Source organism: Lynx rufus, unplaced genomic scaffold (assembly GCF_022079265.1).
Source record: "Lynx rufus isolate CCGP_SWC_20201006 ecotype Redwood Valley unplaced genomic scaffold, mLynRuf1.p SCAF_6, whole genome shotgun sequence".
Lineage (NCBI taxonomy): Eukaryota > Metazoa > Chordata > Mammalia > Carnivora > Felidae > Lynx > Lynx rufus.
This window is the reverse complement of record NW_025814878.1, coordinates 122,049,916-122,074,035: the sequence shown is the minus strand read 5'-3', so window position 1 is coordinate 122,074,035 and position 24,120 is coordinate 122,049,916. Positions and strand designations below refer to the sequence as shown.

At 37.7% G+C, this 24,120-nt stretch overlaps 1 protein-coding gene across 12 annotated transcripts in view; it reads right to left on the bottom strand.

Moving 5' to 3' along the window:
- Nucleotides 1-20,654, bottom strand: part of PRPF4B (pre-mRNA processing factor 4B) — a 36,973-nt gene extending 16,319 nt beyond the window's left edge. For all 12 annotated transcript variants that reach the window (XR_006966089.1, XR_006966087.1, XR_006966093.1 and 9 more), the window contains exons 1-6: nucleotides 20,472-20,654; nucleotides 12,259-13,458; nucleotides 9,501-9,677; nucleotides 6,024-6,179; nucleotides 4,553-4,634; nucleotides 2,812-3,022 (exon numbers count right to left, since the gene is read on the bottom strand). Coding sequence is in view for 1 of the 12 variants with exons in the window: in XM_047101484.1 (XP_046957440.1) it covers nucleotides 2,812-3,022; nucleotides 4,553-4,634; nucleotides 6,024-6,179; nucleotides 9,501-9,677; nucleotides 12,259-13,458; nucleotides 20,472-20,608 (1,963 nt within the window). In the remaining 11 variants the exon portion in view is untranslated. The remainder of the gene's footprint in view (nucleotides 1-2,811; nucleotides 3,023-4,552; nucleotides 4,635-6,023; nucleotides 6,180-9,500; nucleotides 9,678-12,258; nucleotides 13,459-20,471) is intronic.
- Nucleotides 20,655-24,120: the final 3,466 nt, after the last annotated feature.

Below are 24,120 nucleotides of genomic sequence, written 5' to 3'. Positions count from 1 at the left end.
CCCCACAAAAACAAGCCCTGATAAACAAGAACTCAGACATTACTTGGGAGAGGCAAAACCGTGTAAGCCTTACAGCATAAAATTTGGAAACACAGCACAACCGTACTCTTTAGACCCAGCAACTCCACTTCTACAAAATCATCTCAAAGACAGAGTGGTACACATTAAAAAAATGACAATGCACACTCGCATTATAATTAATGGTCCAATAAATACTCAACAACTGGAGATAACCCAAACATCTACCATTAGAAGACAATGAATAAACTTTTGCACATTCATTACACTGGAATAGTACACAGCTATAAAAAGGAATGAAGATTTTTTTCACATCAAGGAGTGTATATATCTTTGTGTGTACTTGTATACATAGGATACAGATACACATATGAAGGACCATTTTAATAATAAAAAATTCCAAAAAAATCACAAGCAAAAGAAAAAAAATAAACCTAAATCTATTAAATGAGTGGTATACCCACACAAAGAAGTATTTCAAATGATTTTACACTTTGGAATGTATCCCAAGGATAAAAAGAATATTGATCATACTGATAACTATGTAAATAAAAGCTTCAAAATAACCCAAATAATGTTATTAGGAGTCAAGTTTTTCACTAAAATACAAATATAAAATCAAAGAACTTAATAAAAACCTTATAGAAGTACGAATTTGAATTGGCACTTTTTTAGTATGAACCTCCCCCTTCCAAAAAGGTATGTATGTCCTAGCTTTGTCCACTGAAAAGTCCCATGAATAACGGGCACCCCTACGTGCCCTGTGACCTCTGAATGGAATTTCCTATTAAATGGCACCAGCGTTCCTTAGATCAACAGCTGTTTCTGTTCTGGGACAAGATACCCATAAGGTGAGCCTGTGAAATCTCACACTGTGGTAAAACTAATTTTGCAAACTACAGTGAAGCAAATTTGGCCCCTTATTTTCATATGGTCCATTTTTATGTTTTCAAAGATTTTGGGGAAAAACATGAGAATATTTTGTGACGTTTGAAAATTATTGAAAATTTAAATTTTGGTGTCCACACAGGTTTTTTTTGGGGGGAACACAGCTGCTTCTGCTCTACAACAGCAGAGTCCAGTAGCTGGAACAGAGAAAAAAAGTCTAAATTATGAAAACCTAAAATATTCTCTATCTGACCTTTTACAGTTTGCCAACCCCTGTCCTAGAAAGAATAATATTAATAAGTATATATTACCAATCAATCCTGTAGGGTGTGGGTCAAAAAGACATTAGAAACCAACTTAAAAAGGCTCCTCCCCACCTCAGTTGGAAAGAGAATTTAAGTATATGATACGAAATCATGAAAACATGACAAAAACTACCAAAATTTCACTGGTTATCTCTGGAGGTTGCTAATGTACCAAACTCTATCTATGCTAAAAATTAGTCAATAAAAGAAAATAATGAAGAATTTATCACAACTCTCCTGTACAAACTATGTTTCACGGTAACCAAAGAATGGAAACCTTTTCTTTTATGGAATTACAGGTAGTAATTCAAAAGGAATTATAATTTAAGAATCACCACTTTGGAGTGTGTCCACACCCCCCCACCCCTGCCCATCATGAAAGAATGGATCTGAGTAATGATCACCAATGGCTACTGAAACTGCTAGGTGAACAGCTGAAGGTAAACTTCATATTGGACAGCTATGGATCTTCCTATCTGAACACACGATCTCAAGGTCAATAAAAACAGGACAAGCACACACTACACACCACCTGATGTGATGCAAGTGCACACCACTACTTATGAAGTATTCTTGCCAAAAAAGTTAACTTAAATCTATTCAAGTCTCCAACATGTAAGTGTTCAAGAAAACACTGAAGATAGAGGAAATAAGATAAATTGGCACAAGAATGTGGTAAAATCAGAGTGCAAAGAAAAGTTTATAGGACACGTGGCCCCAGTATCTTCACAAGTAAATGGAAAAGGGGGAGGAGGAAAGGATGAGAATATTAAAGACTCTGAGACATTGAGAGAGATATAGGCATCTTATGTGGATTCTGATTCAAACCAGCCAACTGTAATTAGATATTAGATATTTAAAAGCGATCAATTTTTTAAGTAATGTTTTTTCAAAAAAAGTTCTTATCGGGGCGCCTGGGTGGCTTGGTCGGTTAAGTGTCCGACTTCGGCTCGGGTCATGATCTCACGGTCCGTGAGATCGAGCCCCACACGTCGGGCTCTGTGCTGACAGCTCAGAGCCTGGAGCCTGTTTCGGATTCTGTGTCTCCCTCTCTCTCTGCCCCTCCCCTGTTCATGCTCTGTCTCTGTCTCAAAAATAAATAAACGTTAAAAAAAAAAAAAAAGTTCTTATCTAGCAGAGATACAAAATGAAGTATTTATAGACAAAATGAAATCATGGCTGGGATCTGCTTTAGAATACTCTAGCAAGCAAAACAGAAGCTAATGACATTTTTTAAATATATGTATGTATGTATGTATTTATCTTAAGTAAGCTCTGTGCCCAACATGGGGCTTGAACACATGACCTCGAGATCAAGGGTTGCATGCTCTACTGACTAAGCCAGCCAGGCGCCCCAAACAGAAGGTAACAATGTGGGATTCCGTATACTGTTTTAGGTTATGTGAACTAATAAAAAATATTTATAAAGAACATTCACTGGGACGCATTTAATACTATATTACCATAAGATTTAACAGGGGTTAACAGGGGCAACATTTCTAATTCCTTTCACTTTTCCCCATTCCAAAACAATCTCTTTCATTATTTACAGAGCTAAAAATTGAGAAAAAAGCATGATCAAAACAAAAATCTAACTTACCATTATTCTGTTCAACTGTCATTAGATTATGCTTGGCTTTTACTGAAGCCTCAAATGTATCAACATTTTCCCGTTCATACTCTTTAACATCAGCAGCTACCCTTTCTAGAATGTCATCTGGAGAAGGTGACCGCGTACAGGTACTGCTCTGGGGGCTGCTGGGTTCAGATGGCACAGACATATTGCTATCTTCAGCAAGATATTTATATTTCTGTAACAACAATACAACATATTATTTTCATAAAATCTGATGCATATTTGCTAAAGAGGTATTGCACTGAAAAGAGTGTTAAATAATGTTAAAAAATTTTTAAAGAGTATTGATGCCTTCACTGAATCAGATCCACAATCCCTTACATATAATTCCAAAATCCACACAACTCTGAAAGAGATTTTCTATGTTCGGTGCACATTCATTAGGTGACAAAACCTGACATGAACAGATGTGATGCTATTTGTAGTCTTATTTTTATCTCCCCCAGTGTGAACAGAATATGCCTCACTGCAGAAATACTACTGTGTTTGATAACGGGGTGCTGCTCCTAGAGCCCACTGATGGGGCTAAATAATATACATAGATGCACCATATTACCTTTCTAAAATTCAAATAGTTCTGAGTTCTGAAGCACATCTGGCCCCAAGGGCTGGAGATAAGGGATTGTGGACCTGGGCAAGAACAAAAAAAGATTCAACCAAGTCTTTAGGGATATCAGTTTAATAACAACAATTTCATCAGTGCCCCAGAAAAGGTTCTCTGGAATTCCAGTTTTAACCTACATCTTCTGAGGATTCAAGTTCTTTCCTTTGCTCTGACATAACAGTACATGGTTTATGATTTGCTACGTATGTGTAAGTGAGCTGGTATGACTTTCCTTTGCTTTTGTCTGATGTCCTTATAGCACCTCAACATTTTTTACTTCTTCCAGAATGCATTCTCAACTTCATTGCTCACCTTCCATTAGGGGAAAACTTTACACTTTACAGGGACTGCCATCCACAAAGCATCTAGTAGCCATGGTTTTAAGTCAGGATGGCCGAGGCATAACTGACAATCTTCCAAGGCAGGTAACCAAATCATTAAATGAGCATATAAAGACCTATGTATAACACCCTTTCCCCACCCCACTGTCTTAATCACCTAGCTCTAAACAACTCAAACTTATTTTTGAAATGTTCCATGTAAACAATCACATTTGCATTAGAAATTTACCATTTTTTTTAGACCTTAAAATAGTTCTCCGCCCCCACATAGAGAAATTCTTCCAATTTATTCTATACTCACTTATGAGGGTTTTCTTAAAAACAAACAAAAAAGAAGGGCGCCTGGGTGGCTCAGGTGGTTAAGCGTCTGACTCTTGATTTTGGCTCAGGTCATGATCTCAGTTTTTGAGTTTGAGCCCTATGTTGTGATTCTCTCTCTGTCCCCCGCCCCCCCCCCCCCATGCTCTCTCTCTCAAAACAAGTATGTAAACTTTAAATTTTTTTTTAAAAAAAGCAAATTTCAAATTTTATGTCTTATAAAACGTTTTTGTCAGAATCCTCTCTATAACAAAACAAGGCAACCATTTCAATTTTATTAAGAAATTATCTTTTCAAATCTCACAAAGATAATTTTACACATACACTTCTTAAAGATTTACTCAATTGCTGTTACCATCACTTCTTTATAAATAAAAACTGTTTTTACTAAAAGAGTAATTATTTCAGAAGGGGTGCTCAAAATTTCACTAATATCACACACCTGAACAATTGCCTGCCTCTGTATTCTTCTCTGTTCTATTAGGGCTTCTTCATCTTCTTCCTCTACATCAAAGTCTTCAAGGCTTAAAAAAAAAATGTACACATATATACACATAACTAACTTCAAAAATCCTTAGAGACTCACAAATAGTAACTGCTATATAAATTAAAAGAGCTGGAAAACATAAGTGATTAGCTAATTGCACCAAAGTCTTAACCCATCCTACTCTATTCTGTTTCTAAACTCTCTTAGTTGCCTGGTTTGGAAACCTAGCAAGTAATTTAACCTTCTGTGTCTCATTTTTCTCCTCACTTGTTTCATGGCACCAAACTAGGGAACAAATGAAAGATCCCTAAGTTCAAAAAAGTCACTCCTGGCTCTTCCATGACCTTGGTATTACTAAAGTCATTTCATTTACCTAGCCTGTTTTAACCTTTATAGAACAAGAGGGTGAGACACATAAGCAAACTAATACCTTTTCTGGGTCACAGAAAGCTGCAGATCCTTGGAAAGCTATGGATCTTTTCCCTATCAAAAATGCACATGTAAATATCCACATACAGTCTGAAGGGGAATGTGGCTCTACCCCCAGACACTGCCCTGACTGTTCCCAATTTCCTCCCAAAAAACTCCACAATCTTTGCAATCCCTCCTAGTATAGGTGTTTCTATGATCTGCTGAATGTTCACTGCAGACAAGTAAGCAAAATGCATTCTCAAGGTTATCAGGATGTTCACTTAACCTTCATTTAACTTTCATATCACCTAAGCTCTTTCTTGACCTCAGCACTACTGACATTTTAACAATTCTTCATTATGGAAGAGGGCATTGTCCTATGCACTGGCAGATACTGAACAGTATCTCTGGTCTCTAGCCACAAGATGACAATCAAAATACCTTTAGATATTGCCAAAATGTCCCCGGAGAAGCAGATTACCCCCAGCTAAGAACTATTGCTCTAGATTAGTCTCATTTTTTGAGATGTTCCATCTACACAACTAAATTCGCATTAAAAAAAAATTCTGTTAGACAATGAAATGTTTTTGCATTTTCCACATAGTAACAGGCATATCTACCACCAAATAGCCTCAACTGCAAAGTAGGTATCATTTTACACAAAGTGAAAAGTTTAAATATTAGTATACACCCGCACACCCACACCACTGCAAAACTGGTAATCAAGATTGGTAGAACTATCTAATATATCTGTTGTCTCTAATAAAAATGAAGGGAAGGCTCATGATAAATTGATAGCCCAATGTTCATTCCAGCAAAAACTGAAGCCTCTAAATTCAGAAAACCATGACCTCTGCCACATAACTTATAAAATATGCACAAAAGATTAACTTTTCAATCCAGGACCTAAAGAATGGATTCGCTTGCTATATCCAGGTGGAAAAGTAAAGATTTCCAGGTCAAATAGTACTTGTCTAAATTGAAAAAAGGAAATTATGGGAAATTCCATTCTTACTTATCATCAGATGAAGATTCTTGTTCAACTTTCATTCCTTCAGAAAGACTTCCTTTAAATTTATCTTCTTTTACTTTGCTTCTGCTCCTACGTCTACGACCACCCCGTGATCGAGACCGCCTTCTCAAGCGTGACCTGCTCCTTCGACCTCTGTCCCTATTTGGTTGGGTTAGGGGGAAAATAAATAAATAAATAAACACACACACACACACACACACACACACACGCGCGCGCGCGCACTTTAAAGGTCAATTAAAGGTGGGAAAGCTGTGGGTGTGTTGGGCAGGAGTATACAGGAACTTTCTGTACTTTTCAAAAGCTCAATTTTGCTGTGAACCTAAAACTGTTCTAAAAATAAAATCTTTTAAAAAGGGGTTAATTAAAAATTTAAAGTGAAATAACACACCAGAAAGATTGGGGTAATCAGCTTAATTGAAAACAACTAAAACACAGTTACTGTTCTTATTGGACTGCAAAAGGACACAAAAAGAACTTTGGGGGCGATGAAAATATTCTTGATTATGGTGATTATGTGACTATGTGTTTGTCAAAACTCACATAACTTTACACCAACAAGGGTGAATTTATTTACTTTATGTAAATATGTTTCAATAAATGAGATTAAAAAAATATCACCGTTAATAAGGCACAGAAAATACAAACATGACAAAAATTCTAAGTCTAATTAATAGGGCCCTCAGACAGCTTTATAAGTGCCTGAAGGTCTTGCCTCATGTTAAACAAAAACCGGTTCAAGCATTAAAGGTAAAGTTTATGTTAGAAAGATGCTGTAGAATTCCAAACAGAAAAGGCTGCTAAGTCTACAGAGAATTGGCAAACTGCCTGTTAATGTCACATCTGACTACCAGGCTTATGTCATATTTCTTAAGAAATCTTACTAAAAATGACATGAAGGGAACAACTAAAGAATGTGAAGAGCTATTAGGACAACAGAGATGTCAACAAAATCTTGATGTGCACACTGGACAAAAAGAGTAGTAACAGATCAAATCTAAACATAAGTCTAACAGGAACAGACAAGATATATAAGAAACAAGTAAATCCATGCCACAAAACTCCAGAAAGCCTCAAGCATTGGAGACACCATATCCTTTAGGTAAAAGCTAAATAAAAACTGGTTGAAAGCCTTTAGGAATAGCTGGCTTCTGTATATTCTGCCTCCTTCCTGACTCAGCAGAAAATGCCAACCATTCCCCTTCACATTCTGGCAAAATACTTAAATTTATAGAGGTGTTGGTTGTTATGAAAACTGACCCAAGGTAGCGGGGAGGCACAGTACTGAAAATGAAAGGATTAGGGGAAGTCTACATTATGAAGAATCAGAACTCTACTGGCAGCCATGTCTACATTCTCCAGCAGATGAGAGGATTCTGGAAAACTGCTAACCCAAAAGAACTATAGTCAAGGATATGCTAAAGAGATCACAATGAAGCCACAAATTCTACATTCTCAGAATGGAAGAAAGCTTCCATTCAGCTTTCTCAGTGGCTAAGTTTTAAATGAGAATAGGATCCAGCTGTTTGAATAAAGTCCTCAAATGATAAAGGTAAATGAGCAGCAAAAGGATTTTGGGAAGAAAGAAAGTATAAGTAAGAAAAGAAAATCATTAAGAACTCCACAAAGCAAACTCATTATAATCTTTGATGTAGGAGATGCTATTTCTATAAAACAAATGGCAGAAAAAAATTAAACAGCCAACAAATCTTGGAAATAAAAATAAATATATATGAGCACAGGAAAAAATATAGAAAGGTAAGAAGGCAGAACAAGAAAATTTACACTAAAAGCAGAACAAAAGGACAAACATAAAAGATGAGTGTGCATAGAGGGGGAATGAGTGGAACAATAGAGAAGATCCAATGCAGGGATGAAGAAAACAATGGGCAAAAAAGCAAACAAAGAAAATTTCCCAGAATAGGTAGCCATAATCTTCCTGCTTTAAAGCCTATTTAGGGAGCACCTGGGTGGCTCAGTGGTGGGTTAAGCGTCAGACTTCAGCTCAAGTCATGATCTGTTTGGTCAGAGCCCCCAGTCAGGTTCCATACAGCGTAGAACCTTTCTTTGCCCTTGCACGTTCTCTCAAAAAGTAAACTTAAGTAAGTAAATTTAAATAAAGGGCCTATTTAATGACCAGAAAACTACTGGAAACTAGAAGTCAGTGGAATAACAATTTCAAAATTCTTAAGGGAAAAAATGATTTCAACTTGGAATTCTATTCCTTAACAAATCAGCAGTGAAGACAAAAGCCTTTTCTTTTTTTAAAGAGACAAAGGTCCCCCAAAATGTCCTTTTCATGTACTTTTCGCAGGAAACTATTGTAAAGGCATTAACAAAGCAAGGAAATAAAATATGAAGATGCTGGATACAGGAAAGAGAATCACAAAATAAGAGAGACTGCCAAGACAACAGAAAAGGGAAAACAATTCCTACAATAACTGTTTAAGCAGGCCTATTCGTCAGTTTGGAGCTCAAAGGCTAGAAGCATTAGAAGGAAGGTCTTTTCTTGCCCCTTCTCCCGTCTGCTCAGCAATGAGCAATATGCACGTGATCATAATGATTATAACTGGAAGCACGGGGAAATATGGTACAATTAGGTAGAAAAGTGTGTGTGTGTGTGTGTGTGTGGGGGGGGGGATTAAAAAACAGTAATTGTCCAGAATAAGAAATCAATAGATAATATGGTAATAACTTCTAAAAATTTTAACATACACAACCTTGGACAAAGCACTTCAAGGAATCTAGTATACAAAAATACTCAGATAATGTAAAGATCTATCCACTGGTTGCAATATAAGCCTTTGGTATGCTATCTTTTAAAAACATTAAAAATTGGCAAATGGAAGTCTATTTATGTTTGAGTTAGAATATTTAATGCATATATTTTAAAAATGATTTGTGCTTTATAAACCAACATTTTGTTTAACCAACTCACTACATGTGCATCACATAAAATGGTTTCTACTACAGTGAATTAAACAAGTGTTTGCCGAGATTGTCTTTCACATCTACTGAGGTTATCATCTTGAAGTCACGTTCTAAGGGGACCAAATACAAATTAATAGAAAAACAGAGAAATGAAATTATATGACCAGAAACTCGGCTACTTTTTTATTACCTTATGATCTATCCTGTTCAAAAAAACAAAACAAAACAAAAAAGCAGTAAGCACAGCTCATGTAGTATTTATCTTAAGTAGGGGAAAAAATTTTTTCCCTTTTAAAAGAATGAGTTTTTAATGAACACTGATTTACTTAAATTTGAAAAAAAGCTATATTAAAGAAAAATCAGTGTATGTGAAATATCACATGTTGGGAAAAAGGAAACTATATGGGATCACAGCTACAATTTTTCAGAGAAAAACAGTCTCTAAGAAAACCTACCAACCGAGCTAATATGAGGCTTCAGAAGCATACAGTTTAATGAATCAAAAGGACAACATATGTAACATTATTTTACCTTCTCCGAGGAGACCTGCTTCTTCTCCTGGGTGACCTACTCCGTCTGAGTGGGGAACGAGACCGCCTTCTAATGGGAGATCTACTTGCTCTTCTTCGGGTTGGGGACCACCTATTGATGGGGCTGGCATCTTTTGATCTTTCACGTCTACTGAGGATATCATCTCGAGGTCGTGTTCTTAAAGGGGACCAAATCCAAGTTATAGAAAAACACATCAAATTAATGAATTTGTTTTGCACATAAAGAACATCTTAAGAAAGGGTGCACTAAACATGAAGATAGTAAACAAATATTAACAGGTTTTTTAACAAAACTTAAATTCAGAAAATCACAATGACATTTTGGTGTTGTTGTGGTAGGCACACAGTAAAAATGGTATACTTCCTGTCATCTCACAATCTGAAGAATTATGATGGCTATTCACATTATTAAAGTCACTGATTCGAATTCCAGATACACAACTCAAATAAAACTTGCCTAAGTGAGTAATAGTATTCCACTTCCTTAGTTTGAAGACTGTTTCTAAATTTTGACATTTTCCCAATATAGAGTCTTCTTTTTAATATATTACATATAATAGCATCTTACAATCAATGTTAACCTTTAAACAGAGGGAATATAAGTAAGGATTTAGACAAAAGGACAGCCTATCTAGTCATGGAAATACATATTGGTGTAACTTTCCCAGAAAGACATTTGGCAGAAACTTTCTAAAATGTAAATGTACATTACCTTAGACTTTGCAATTCCATTTCTATGAATCTATTCTACAAAGAACCTTCACATGTAAACAACGGACATAGTAGCATACAATCATGAAAAACTGACACCAACTAAAATTTTCATCTGAAAAAGGGGGATGATTAGAGATGACCCTTGAACATGGGTTTGAACTGCACAGGTCCACTTACACGTAGATTTTTTACAGTACTGTAAATATATTTACTCATCCTTATGATTTTACCTCTAACTTAAAGAATACAATATACAATACATACAACATACAAAATATGCCGATTGACTAAGTTTTATTGATAAGGCTTCCAGTTAGCAGTAGGCTACTAGTAATAAATTTTGGGAGAGTCAAGTGTTATATGCACATTTCTGACTATGTGGGGGACTGGCCCCCCTAACCTCTGTGTTGTTCCAGGGTCAACTGCATTATGATATATCTATACTGTGAAATATGGTGCTGTAATATAAACACTTAAAAGATCTTTATTGTCACAAAAATGTTTCATGAAAAAAATCACTGTTCACATGAATAGGAAGACTCCATTTTTGTAAGAAAGAACATTCATAGAATTTGATGTGCATTAAAAAAAAAGGGCTAGAAGGACATTCTTGTGACTGGTACTGCAGAAGGGATGGAAAGGGAGAGAATTTACAGGCTTCTGCCTTATCTGAATTTCTCTTTGAGTTAGTATCTTTTCTGTAATTAAAACAAAATTTTGTTTCAATATTCAACTCTAGTCCTTAATAAACTGCTCAGAATTTCCTTTTCAAATGGAAAGAAAATTGAAAGAGACAAGAATCATTTGGAAACACTTTAGAAGACATAATCAGCAACACTAACAACCATCTCAATTTAGAAAGCTAAAGAAAGAAGGGGGCCATTTAATTACAATGTCATTTAGAAAAATCAAGAGTATTTCCTAATATACAGCATTTTGAAAACAGCATTCTTAAAATTTTTCAGAGAACCATTTACACTTCAAGGTCAGCTTGTATGTATACTCACACAGAGTAAATGGCTAGGAATTTATATCTTCACATTGTATAAGCCAACATTCTTTTAAGCTAAACTCTGCTGATAATTTCACCTGCTTATTAAATATAAAGATACTAAAAATGTTTCTGAAGTAGTTTAGACTAAACAACCCCCACCCCCTCTTCCAAAATCTTTCATGTGCCTAAATTACCTATTAGGTCTATGATCCTAGGTAAGTTAGATAATCTTGCAATCTTTTTTCTCATTTACAAATGGAGTATAAGAGTTACTCCACTTTATAAGGAGAGAGAATCATGAGTATTTATGAGAAAAAATATGATGGGCCAAGAGTATTACGCAAAAATGAATTACTTTCATTATTAAGAAAATAAAATCATTTCTTACACTATTCTTGAAATTAAAAGGTACTATTATTTAAACATTGAGATTATATGAATTAGTAACAAAAAAAATGTCCACTTTGAATTTAATTTTGGGGGCCAAAAAATTTGGTAGTTCCAATTTATATTGTCAGAACTCAAAATTATGCCAACTCAAGAGAATGGATACATCACAAGCCTTAAATTGATACCTCTTTTTTTAAAGTTAAAATCTTAAGCCTATACTGTCCAATAAAGTCATAATCCTTGCTCTAGAAATTCCCATAAATGGGTACACATAGATTTATCAGCCAAATTATTTGGATTTAAAGGAGTGATTCTGCAAATTAGGTACTAAATTAAGAACTTGAAAAAAACCTGTCAACATTTCAATTCAATATTTTTAATATATAACTCAATTCAGTAGTTCAGTATTTCAATTCAATATTTTTAATATATAATTCAATTCAACAGTTCGATATTTTTAAATCCCATAGTCAAGATATTTGCTGACAAAAGTACAAATGTTAATATAGTCAGTGGGCAGGATCTATGTTAAAAGTATATTAACACCACCACTTTTTTTATTGTTCACAAATTCTAGTTTCTCCTTTTTAAAATCTGATGTATTGGCAGAAAGCATTAATATTTTGAAAACAAAAGTTACCTTGGAGAAGAAAGTCGTCTCCTTTCTGGTTCTCTTCGTTTTCTTTCCAAGGATCGGCTCTTGGCTCTTCTACCAGGAGACAGAGTTCGAGAAGGTGATTTGCTCTGCTTAGACCTCCTATCATTTACTAGTGGAGATCTACTTCTCCTTGATTTATCACGCTGTTTTGGAGACAAACTTCTTCTTTTAGGACTTCGACCAGGTCTTCTACTGGGTGACCTGTTTTCTTTCCCAGAAGAAGCATCTTTAGAGGGAGATTTAATTGGCTTCTTTTCTTTATCTGTTTCAGATCGTTTTGATTTTCTCTCTTTGGATCGTGATCTTCTGTCTTTGGATTTACCTCTTAAATCAACTGGGGATCTGGATTTTTTGCCTCGATCACGACTTCTACTTTCATTTATAATTGGGGATTTTTTCCTATCTTTTGACCTACTTTTATCTTCGGTTTTAACCTTGTCATCAGTAGGAGATCTGGCCTTTCCAATTTTCTCTTGAGATCGCCTTCTAAGGGTAGGGGATTTTGATTTCCTTGCTTGATCTTGAGACTTACTTCTTTTGGATGGACTTTTGGACTTTTTCCTCTCCTTTGATTTGCTCCTAGTTGTCTTTTCTTTAACTATTTCAACACCTCCCTTACTTTTCTTTTTATCAGACCTATGTCTAGTCCGTTCTTTGGATCTGCTTTTACTTCGCTTTTTTGTACTATTTTTATTGTCCATAAGTTCGAGTTTCCCCTTTGTACTTGAAGATCTGGTACTAGACCTATTTCCATTTCTTGCCTTTTCATGAATCTCCCCCTCTTCTTCAGAGCCAGACTCATAACCTTGCAATATGAGCCCCATCCCAGATTGGACCTTTCCTTCCATTAACTCATTATCAAGTTCAGCTTTAATCAAGGCTCTCTGTTTTTCCAAGTCTTCCAGCAAAGCTAAATCATCAAGTTTAGTTCTTTTTGCTGGAGACATACCTTCTTTGTCAGAGGCATCAATGACCTCTTTTCTTTTGTGTTTCTTATGTTTATGCTTATGTTTATGTTTTTTATCCTTATCTTCTTCTGAGGAATGTTTATGTTTCTTATGTTTACTTCTGTGTTTATGCTTCTTTTTTTTGTGACGACTGTGCTTATTTTGAGATTGGTCTTCTGATACTTCCCCATTTTCTTCATTTACACTCTTCTCGGAATTATCAGCATCTTCTATCCTATAAATGTATCAAACACATTTCAAAATCCTATCACTTATCAAGATTTTATCACAACAAAATAATGTTAAATACATCTCAATGTAATACATGAAGTTAGTCACTGAAATATTTTCAGAACAGCTTCAGACATTTCAAAATACATGGCAAAACTGACTTAAATAGTGGTTTAGCTTTATTTCTAATGGTTGCACTAAAATACATAGAAGAAATACACAATGACGGAAGATAAATAATTACACTGAATAGAAAAAGAAAATCCAAAACAGGTACAGTAAAACGTTAATATTGATTTAAACACTCAGTAACTTGTTTTTAAACCAGAATTTTTCACACAGATTTAACACCAAAGGCATCCCCCTCCCAATTTTTTTTTCCATAAAACACTGACATACATTGGGAGACTAATTTCTTTCTCCACTTTAAATTGAGAACTATACTTTCAGTCTGTGGTACCCAATGAGCAACCATGTGGTATTAGACTGAAAGACATCAAAGGGTCTTCTGCAGGTGAACAACAGTCCAATATCAGCAATAGCCTATGGTTCAACCAATATCAGTTCACTGGGCTATTTAATCTCTTTAAATTTCAAATGAAAGATTAGTTTCCCAAAATATGCTCATATTGATAGGTACCATGCAAAAAAACATTTAAATACATCAAGGGGGTAGCTTTTGTGTTTAAATGCCTGGGCTATGCTTAGTTTATGATGCTAAATTATTTTGCTAAATCCCTGCTATTGTTAATCCCAGGTTAAACACAGGCTACAATGGCATTAATTACCTTTCCCCTTTAAAATCACTCCATAGTAAAACATCACGCCCCAGAATATGAGACAAACATCAAAACACTAAGTCATCTGGATTCAGAACAAAACACTATTTTTGTAGGAAGATACGGATTATTTTGTCCAAATCCTTCAAATTATGTCCTGCTGTACTTTCAGAAAAATTATCATGCCAAAAAACGAAGGAATTCAATTTTTTTAAAAATCACTACACAATGTAGGCATTAGAAAAGGTAGCAGGAAAACAAAGATGTACAAGACCATATCTCCCACTCTCAAGGAAATAACAGTCCAATGGAAAAGAAAGTCACATGAAACACTGCAAGAAGGCAATGATAAAAACATAAATAAGGGCATTATGGGAACACCGAGGGATCACCTAAAACCACTTTGAAAATGGTCAAGGAGATCAAAGAAAAACCCAAGCTGTGTTAAGCAAGGACTTTGAAAGGAGAAGGAATGTTTACTGAGAAGGTACATGGATTATAAAATAAAAGTTGAGTAACATAGTCCTAAATAATAATAAATTAACAACAAGGGAAAAGAGTATTTTTGATAGAAAAAAAGGTGACAAAAGGCACAGTTATAAATAGCAAACCAGAAGCAGATCAGTGTTGCCAGGGCATCAAAACTCATGAAGTAACTGGTCTAGTGGTTAAGATCTCCATGGACCAATTCCAGGAGATAAAGAGATACTGCACAAGATTCTGGGAATGAGTGGCTGAGATAGTTAGAGGCTAATTGGGGTCAGAGGCCCAGGAACTGCAAGATTAGGTTACTGGATAGGTGGTCTGTAAGGACACTGCTATTACAGAGGAGTTGGGAGGCAAGTCTGGTCCTCCAGCTAGGTCTCAGTCTTCAGTAAACTTGAAAAGGCTAGAGGAGGGAGGGCACACACCAGAGTAGGCTTGGAAAGTTACTAGTTGACAACAATGAAGGGATGTGGAGAACATGAAGAACATATAACTACCGCATGGCAAGAACTTTAAATTTTTGTCAGATTGCCAATCTTCATTTTGGTACTGTGGAATGTGAGAAAGGAGAAAGTGCTGAAGAGAGCTGCAGAAAAAGCTGTACCTTCCAGTTGAGAGGTTTTAGTTTGGTCTGACTTCTCTCTAATGGGGTATGAGAAAAAAGAATAAATATAGCAGCGTTCTCTGGATCAAATTTTCTCAAAGACTTGGAAAAAGAAAGTGTAACATCTTTATGTTAAAAACAACATGGTTCTATTATGGGTAGGGGGAAATCACGAACTTAAGTAGAAGATACAAAGAATTTCAACTTTGTTTGTTATACAGACTATACCCTCATACAGGTAACCACATCCCTTCCCCTGAAATCTCCCATCGCACAACCTAGGAAGTGGGAGCATAGGTCTTTTTTCCGGAAACTTGGCTTCTAGGGGGCAAATATGAGGAAAACTGAATTAGGCTAATTCATGGTATGGAGACAGGTATGGAGAACCTGTTTAAAGGTTGCGAATGATTTTTAGGTATATAAAATCTCAGTGCCCAAAGTACAAAATTCTAGTCAACAAGCTAAAACTCAAAACTATCTAAAGATCCTCTAATGTGTCTTAGGAAGCCAGTCTCCAAAGCCAGACTGAGTTCAAATCCTGGTCCGAATGCTTACTAGTTGTGCATTAGGCAAATTTTAAGTTCTCTCTGGTCTGCAGGCACCTCATCTACAAAACGGAGAAAATATTCCCTACCTCAAAGTAAGCTGAGGATTGCATGGATTAACAGATGTTATCAAGGCTCATAATAGTGCCTAGAACAAACCTAGGGCCCCCAAAGTAAGAGATTATTATTCTTTAGAGACTGGATAAATCTACTTACTCACTAGGACACTGTAGAGCTGTCAGAGCTGATGCTAAGAATGCTGAGTTTGTATGTAAAAGGCTACCACACAAAGCACTGAAGAAATACTGTCTCAGTCTCCACGACAGAGATTTTAAGTTTCAAGGAAGTTCAATGGTCTTGCCTTCAGTCACACATACATCAAGCTAGTGAGAAGGCTAGTATTACATTCCAAGAGAGTCAAGAGCTCTTCCAATTGACTGAAGATGGATTTTAAAATGTCAGATCCTATCCCTACTCTGTGTGAAACTTGATTATTGCTTCATATTTTATTCAGAGTAAAAACCAAAATTGTTTACAAAGCCCTACACTATCTGCCCAACCTTCCCAACACTTTGATCCTACTTTTGTCCCACACTCACCATGCTTCAGTCATTCAGCCACACTGCTCACCTTGAACAACAGGTACACCCCTACCTCAGGGCCCTGGTACTTGTACTTGCTGTTTCTCCACCTGGAATGCTTTCCCCAGATGCACACATTGCTGGTTCCTTTGCCTAACTCAGGCCTTTGCTCAAAGTACTTTCTCAGTCAAGTTTTCCTCACCAATTCATTTAAATCACAACCCTCACTATACCACACACATATTCCCTTCCTATTTTTTTCTCTAAAGTAACTGCAACCAAGTTTTTGTCTTTGCCTATCGTAACACAAGTCTTATGAGAGCAGATTTTTAATCTGTGTAGTTCACTGCACTAAGACCTAGTAAATTGTCTAACCTACAGTAAGCAGGTATTCAGTAAGTAATTTGTTGTGTCAATGAAATAATTTGTATAGAATAACACATAAAAACTGTATTCATGAGATTACAGTTGGGTTTATAATTGCTATACTATACTCTTACCTCTTAACAGGAAACAATTTGGTTTTGCTCAGTCAGATCTCCAGTGCCTCACACAGTGCACACACCTATCTGGCGAATGCAATAACTCAAAATAATTTAAAATTTAATCAGCTCCCTACCCAGGAAAAATATACCCTTTGAACACTTTTCTAATGCTTTCTTCTACAAGTTACAAGTCTCCAAGGAGTTTCAAATCAAAATTCTTAAGAGTTTACCCACAAAGGAAGTAATTTCCCTCAAAAGAAAACCTAGCTCCTAAAGCTTCTGAGAATCAGAAGCTACACTGTGATGCCCAATGTCACTTAAGAGTTACTCCCATGAGTGATCCTTGTTTCTAATGTATCTTAGTGACTGTTAACCTCAAGAAATAATGACTACCTTACTGATAAAAATGCTACAAGCACCTTAGGGCCTACTAAGTCAATTCAACCTTAATTCTAGAGTTCTCCTACATTAGGGTTAGCAGACATTTACGCCCTCCTCAGTTGGCTCTCTCAATGCAAATTCCATAGAATATACCAATTGAAGTCTGATTAGGTACATTAGGAAAACCTGAACTCAATGAAGCAAAGGCATATTGCATATAACAAGCTTGTGCTAAGGCAGCTAATTTAGGTTCATTATCAACAACTTTTTTCTAAAACTTTAGGGAAAGGTACCTTGATAAATCTCATAGTCTTTTTGCATAGTTTATATTTATAATAAATACAGGCATATAACTCCCACAAATGTAAATTTACATTTTGCAACTTAACACTACACATTTAGCAGGTGTATGTTTAAACCAACACGATCTACAATTATTTGCCATACTCATTGAGAACTGAGAAACATCCTTCTAATTACATTATTTGGAAACAAAGCTGAATTTGAAGTGAAGACTATAGGGTGTTTAACAGTATTTATTCATTTATTTTGTTAAATGCAATGTACAAGTTTCATCCTTCAAACAAGGGTCTCTAGACATCTGACACAAAGAAAACAGCAATGAAACAACTTTAAAATAAAGTTTAAAATAAAGACTAATTACAAACCACCAGTGTTATTTTAATTTCTTCTTTCAAATTTTTTCATAAGAATGCTCCTAATGACATCTTATTTGGGAGGCATTCAATTAATGTTTTGGAAACAGAGAATGGAGAGTAAAGTGAATGCCATTACTTCTTTACAAAGAAAGTAATTTAAGCCTGCTTCTCTGATAAGTTAAACTACTTTAACACAGTATTCACATAGACATAAAAAATAAGAATGATTCAAAAGACCAAGTAGTCTTAAAATGAACTCCTCCGCCCCTCCTTTTCCAAATCGGGTGTGAAAAATTAAGCTTCAAAGAATTAGAACTGTCACATAAAAAAAATGGACCTTTTGGGGACAATGGAAGTAAATAAAAATGATTTCAAACCCTAAAGGATATTTTAAAAAGGAACCACAATGTATAGTGGGTGACCAGATAGTACAACAGTTAGGGGCAGGTCTCTAGAATCAGACTTCCTGGGTTTAAATCTTGGGTCTATCACTTAGTGTGACCCTGGCTAAGTACACTTAATTTCTCTGTGCTTTAGTTTCATCATCTATAAAATATAGGAAACTGTGTCCACTTCCAAAGGGTCATTATAACGATAAGATAGCCGTTCAGTGCTTTGAATAGCACCTAGTACTTGGTAAGTGCAAATAAGTGAATGCAGATAAAAACTTAAATGTTTAAAACCACCAAAGAGGCAGAGCTAAAGAGATGGACAAACGTAAAAGTCATTAAAAAGCCTCCAGGGAACTTAAAAGCTGTTTTTCATATTTATTTCTTCTCAAACGTTCCACTTTGAATAGAGTCCATACAACTGTAAACTACTCAGTGTCCTCTAAAGAACTGTGTAGATATTACATCCCAGCATTCACTATGAGCAGCACACACAGTGCTTGCTTTCATACTAAATTTATTTTCTTTGTCAAACATTTTAAAATAAGTGGGACACTTACAGAACAAATACTCCAGTTATACCAAGAGTTCTGTGCGAAGGGGATGTGGAATCAAGGTTTATTTCAGTGGCATTCATATTGCAGGGGCCTAAATAAATATTAAGACGAGTATTTGAATATGCATAGAAAATATGGCTCAAGCACTCGTCAAAATGAATCTGAATGGTCCCTCAAATCAAACAAATGGACATAATACTAAAGAACGTTAAAGAGATTGCTAGAAAAAACAGCTGTATAACATTTTTACTATGACATAAATACTGTAACTGTGCCACCCTGTGAACTCAATGAGAAACAAAGAGGCAAAGTCTAGGTAAAACTTACAACCCAATTGCTCTAAGTCAAAATTGTAAAGATAATAAAGCTTTCAAAAGCCCTTAATGAAAAACTCAGTGTAATTCTGAGTAAAGCAAATGACTGAGGAGTCCAAAACTGGATGCACAGCAATGACGTGTTGGGCTGCCTGGTAGTAAAAATTTCTCCTCTCAGTCTCTAGTTGCTGGGAGACTAGATCTACCTTTCTCCTAAGATGGGTTAAAAAAAAAAAAAAAAAAAAAAAAAAAAAAAAAAGGCAAGCTAATGCTGATGCACAAAACGGTCGCTATATGAACACTCTTTTAAAATCCATTTTCTTTTAGGTTCTTGTTTGAGTTTTCCAAACACGAAGAGGGGAACAAAATGCTGCTTTTAAGCAAAGATCAGACTTTGCAGCACATACAAGTTATATTTTCACTCGGCCGCATCGATTCTTACATTACCTTAATTACAGACATAAAGCACTTGGGTTTGGAAGGAGCTACTATTTCTTCCACTCATACACCCAAGAAGCCCCATAAACTCAGGCCAAAAACGTCAGGCCTCAAAACCAAGGACTTGGTCTTACTTTGCCTCAAGTTTGCAAGTTGGCAAATAAGCTGCCACTAGGCAGAGGGGGAAAAATATATCGAGTGATGCTGGATTAAGAGCACCGGGGTGAGGAAACGAAGCACCCCGCTATTATATAGGTCTGGGATATTCAAAGAGGTGGTCCTAGCATCCCCTCCTCCCTACTTTCAGGTCCTAAAACTGACACCAGCAGCAGGACAACGGCAGGTTACTGCATGCAGAAGAAAAGTATTATCGCTTGCCTCCCTGCCGCCACTGCTCCTCGGGTGCCAACACCGATGCCGCTCAGTGCTGCAGCCAAGGAGCTCCGCTCGGTCCCTGCGGGAGGAATACGAAGGCGCGACCGCACGGTCGCGGCAGCCACCTCGCGCACGGGACCTGTAGAGGCCGCTCGCGCGTACGCCTCCCAGGGCAACGACGCGCGGCAGGCCGCGGCCGCCTCCGACCCAACAGCCGTGGCCTCCGGGAAAGCGAAGCTCGAAGGCCGGCCGCCCGCCCGCCCCCCAAGCCTCCCGCCCAACAACGTATCGCGCGGGGAAAGGCAAAGTTTGGCTCTCGCCGTTAGGCCTGAACTTTCCCGCCAGCCCGTGCAGGTCTCCGCCGTTTCCCACTCGGCAGTCTCCTGGGTTCCGGCCTTCCGCACAGCTCACAGAGACTACTCACTCGGGCTGTTCCCGCAGCGACAGAGTCTCGGCGGCGGCCATCTTGAACTTCCTGACTCCTCGGCGGCGGTGGCGGCGGCTTCCCGGACGGTGGAAGCTAGTGGAAGTGGTGGAAGAGGGAGCAGAGGCGTCGCGCATGTGCTAACCGCGTAGGGAACCGTGGAGCTCTGAGTCCGCTCTAAGAATCCGGATATAAAAGTGCATCCGGGGACAGAGCGCACGAGCGCCATGACGCAAGTTCCGGGACGGGGGTTGGGCGTGTGGCAGTATAGGCGGCACCTGCCAAGGGTTTAGTGACCAGTGACTGGGGCTTGCCCGGTAGTTAGTATTAGCACCGAACGTTTGGCTCTGGGAACTTGCTAGAGAAGGGACCAGAGTGAGTGGGATATCGGTATTTTGTATGCGGTTCCGAGAACTGGTTTCACGGTGGGGCCCACAAGTTGAGTTAATTCTCCAACTAGGGCAAACAATATGATTTGGCTGCGGGGCTGCGTTGGAGGCATAATACCTCGTTACTGGTTAGATAACCCAATCTCAAGTGGCATTGAAGGAGAGTTGGTGAAAGACATTTTGAGAATACTGGGAAGTTAGGGCTGTTTTAGAATGTAAATGTCTTTTAATATGGAATTATTAATTGTTAGATTTATTTGAAACGTTTGAATTTCTTTCAGCTTTTACTGTTCAAGAGTAACGATTCAGGAGCCTTTAGGTTTGCTGGTTCAGTAACATTTTTGGTTCAAATCACTTAATGAGATTTTGTTTTTCTGTAATAATGAATTCTACAGTAATGGGATTAAATGAAATGTTTTATGAGAAAATATGTACTGGCTCTTGGAGAGCTTTTAACACCATGTAGGTTTTTACGTTCTCTCAAAAATATCTTTATACCATGATACCTGAAATCAGGTGACCATCACTTTCATTCTTACTGAGTTTGGTTTAACCATAGAAATTGGAGCTCATACACCTGGCTTGTTATATATCTTGGTTTTCGGAGGGGAAGATTTACAAACATTCGTACAAAATGAGTCTTTCGTTGGTTGACTCCTTAACCTGTTTAAAATGTTCAGCGTTTTACCTTTGTGGACTCTTTTAATATGGAACACTAATCCTTGGGTAATTACTGATTTTTGTGGATTCCCTTTCCTCCCCAACTCCATTGTAGCATTTCTTTATGTGGTCCTTAATTACATCGTTTTCTTTGTGAAGGATTTTTCTTGTTCTTAACAATGAGATTCAGGTTTAATAACTTGGAAGACTTTTTTTCAGAGGAAAAAGGTTCCAGAAATATGTTAAGGATGGTTTCTATCTTAAACCATATATTTATCTATCTATGGGATTTCAGAGCTCTAATTGCTTCCTGACTCTAGATTCAAATCCCTGTATACCTTTTCAAATAGTATGAATTCAGCCTTATATTTATGGTTTATTCTCTGTCCCACTCCACGTGAAGGCAAGGCCACGTGTCCTTGTAGCCAGATTGGCTCAAATGTATTAAAATAACAAAAAAAAATTAAAAATAAAATTTTAAGTTAAAAGAGATGAACATAGTGTATGTATGTGTAAACCTATTAGATTTCTTCTTGGAAATAAGTGCAAACCTGTAAGATCTCATCGTGGATATAAAGTAGAATATACTTTAAGGCAAAAGAAGCCTAGCACACTGGCACTTGGAGGTAAGGGAACTTGCTTATGATGACTCAGTTCCTAAGTGCCAAGCCAGGGTATGAAATGAAATCTAACATGCAAGTCTGTGCTCTTTCCCTCTTACTCTGCTGCTTCCCACAGAAATGTCATTTGTTTAGCATCTATTTATTGAGTACCCACCAACACAGCTCTTTGATATTCAAATGTGTTTTGAGTTAAAGGTAATGGCGAAAAAAATAAGGGGGAGGTCCCTTTAAAAAATAAAAAAATAAAGGTAATGGAAAGAACACTGTATTACCATCCAGATACACCTTATTTTCTCTGGGTCCAGAGGCTGTAGTCTCTTCCTTGTTGCTGAGTAGCAGAGAGCTCACAGGTCAATTCCAATTTCCTCAATCATATTATTATCTCCCTGGTCCCCTCTGCTTTATGATTCTAAAAAATTTCTTAATTGAATTATAGTTGACATGCAATGTTACATTAGTTTCTAATGTAAAACATAGTAATTTGACAATTTAATATGCGTTACCTGTGCTAGCCATGCTATATGAGTTGTGGGTAAAAATGGGCAGAACAGACGCTAAATTATTCAGGTTTGAAGCCACATTATGACTGGCTCAAGTTTAGACTTGGACAAACCCTTCACGTTTTTTTTGTTTTATTTTTTAAAGCATAGAAAAAGAAGGAACTCTTCACAAAATGATACTGGCAAATTTCCATTAAGATTTTCTCACCAATTCGCTTGCACGGTTACTACCAGTTCAGACCGCACTAGGAGGGATTTGTCAAGGATTCCCCCAAAGTTGTGTTGCAGTTTTGGAAGAATAGGATTTAGGGAAGGCAGAGTTAAAATTAAAGCAAACATCAGTTATTAGTTTAATAATTCCGCAAACGTTTAGTAAGAGAAACTTAAACCCAACTTTTCACTCTTGCTGCTTTTCCTCCCAGAATTCGAGAACCTCTGCATCTTAGAGCCGCAGGCATTCCTACACCTAGCAGGCGCGGAAGGGACAGCAGAGCCGCAGAACCCGCCCGCCGGAAGTCCCTGACGCGACGGCGCCTCCGCGAGCACGCGCTTCCCTGTCTGTGGGCGCTCCGCCCGCGCGCCCAGGGTAGCGCGTGCGTGCGTGCATGGGTGCGTGCGTGCATGGGTGCGTGCGTCAGGGGCAAGGGGTGGGCGTGCCTGAGGCGGCCGCGGCCCGCCTTACCAGGCAGAGCCCGCCCTGTAGCGGCGGATGCAGGATAAGAGCTGATTATTTCTAGTCGGTACCTTCGCGCCGCGCCTGGCCGACCCGCCCAGCTACTGTGTCTCCTCCTTCCGGCCTTGAGCCTGCGCTCTTTGGTCCCTGTCAGGCGCGCCGCTCTTGCCGATTTTACCGACAAGGCGGTTTCCCGGAGTCGCCCGGCCGGTCCGACTGGTACTGAGTAGGTCCTACCTAGAAGCCGCGGCCTGGGGGCCCCGGGGACCTGGCGTCGCGGGTTCCCGCGTCCCTGAGACACCTTGTTGACCCCCGTGAAGACCGAATTCAAAAAAGCAGAGGTCGACTTTGTTTTGCCAACAGAGAGCGTAAAACCCACAACGCTTGGCGCCCTACTACCAAAAAAGTTTACTGGCCCCGAGACAAGGTTTTGAGAACAAGCCTGCGGTTTTGACTTTTTTTTTTTTTTAACCACCTTTCCTTCCTTTTAAGTATTACTACTTTCGTGCAAGATACACACTCCAGAGGTAGTTTGGAAATGCTTTTGAATTACGTTCTTTCTGTGGAAAGAGATAATTAGGTTTGGACCATCTAAGCTACACGGGCATCAATCCCGATAAGCTCTTAATAGGCCCATTTTAACGTAGGCTACAAAGAAAATAGAGTATCATAAGATCCTTTGAAGAAAACTGGTCCATGGAAAGTCCCCAGATGTCAATTATAAGACTGTAGATCACCTTTTAAATAAGTTTTACCTAGTTTAGATCCAGACTTGAAATCTATAGCTGGGAAGACACTGGAGGC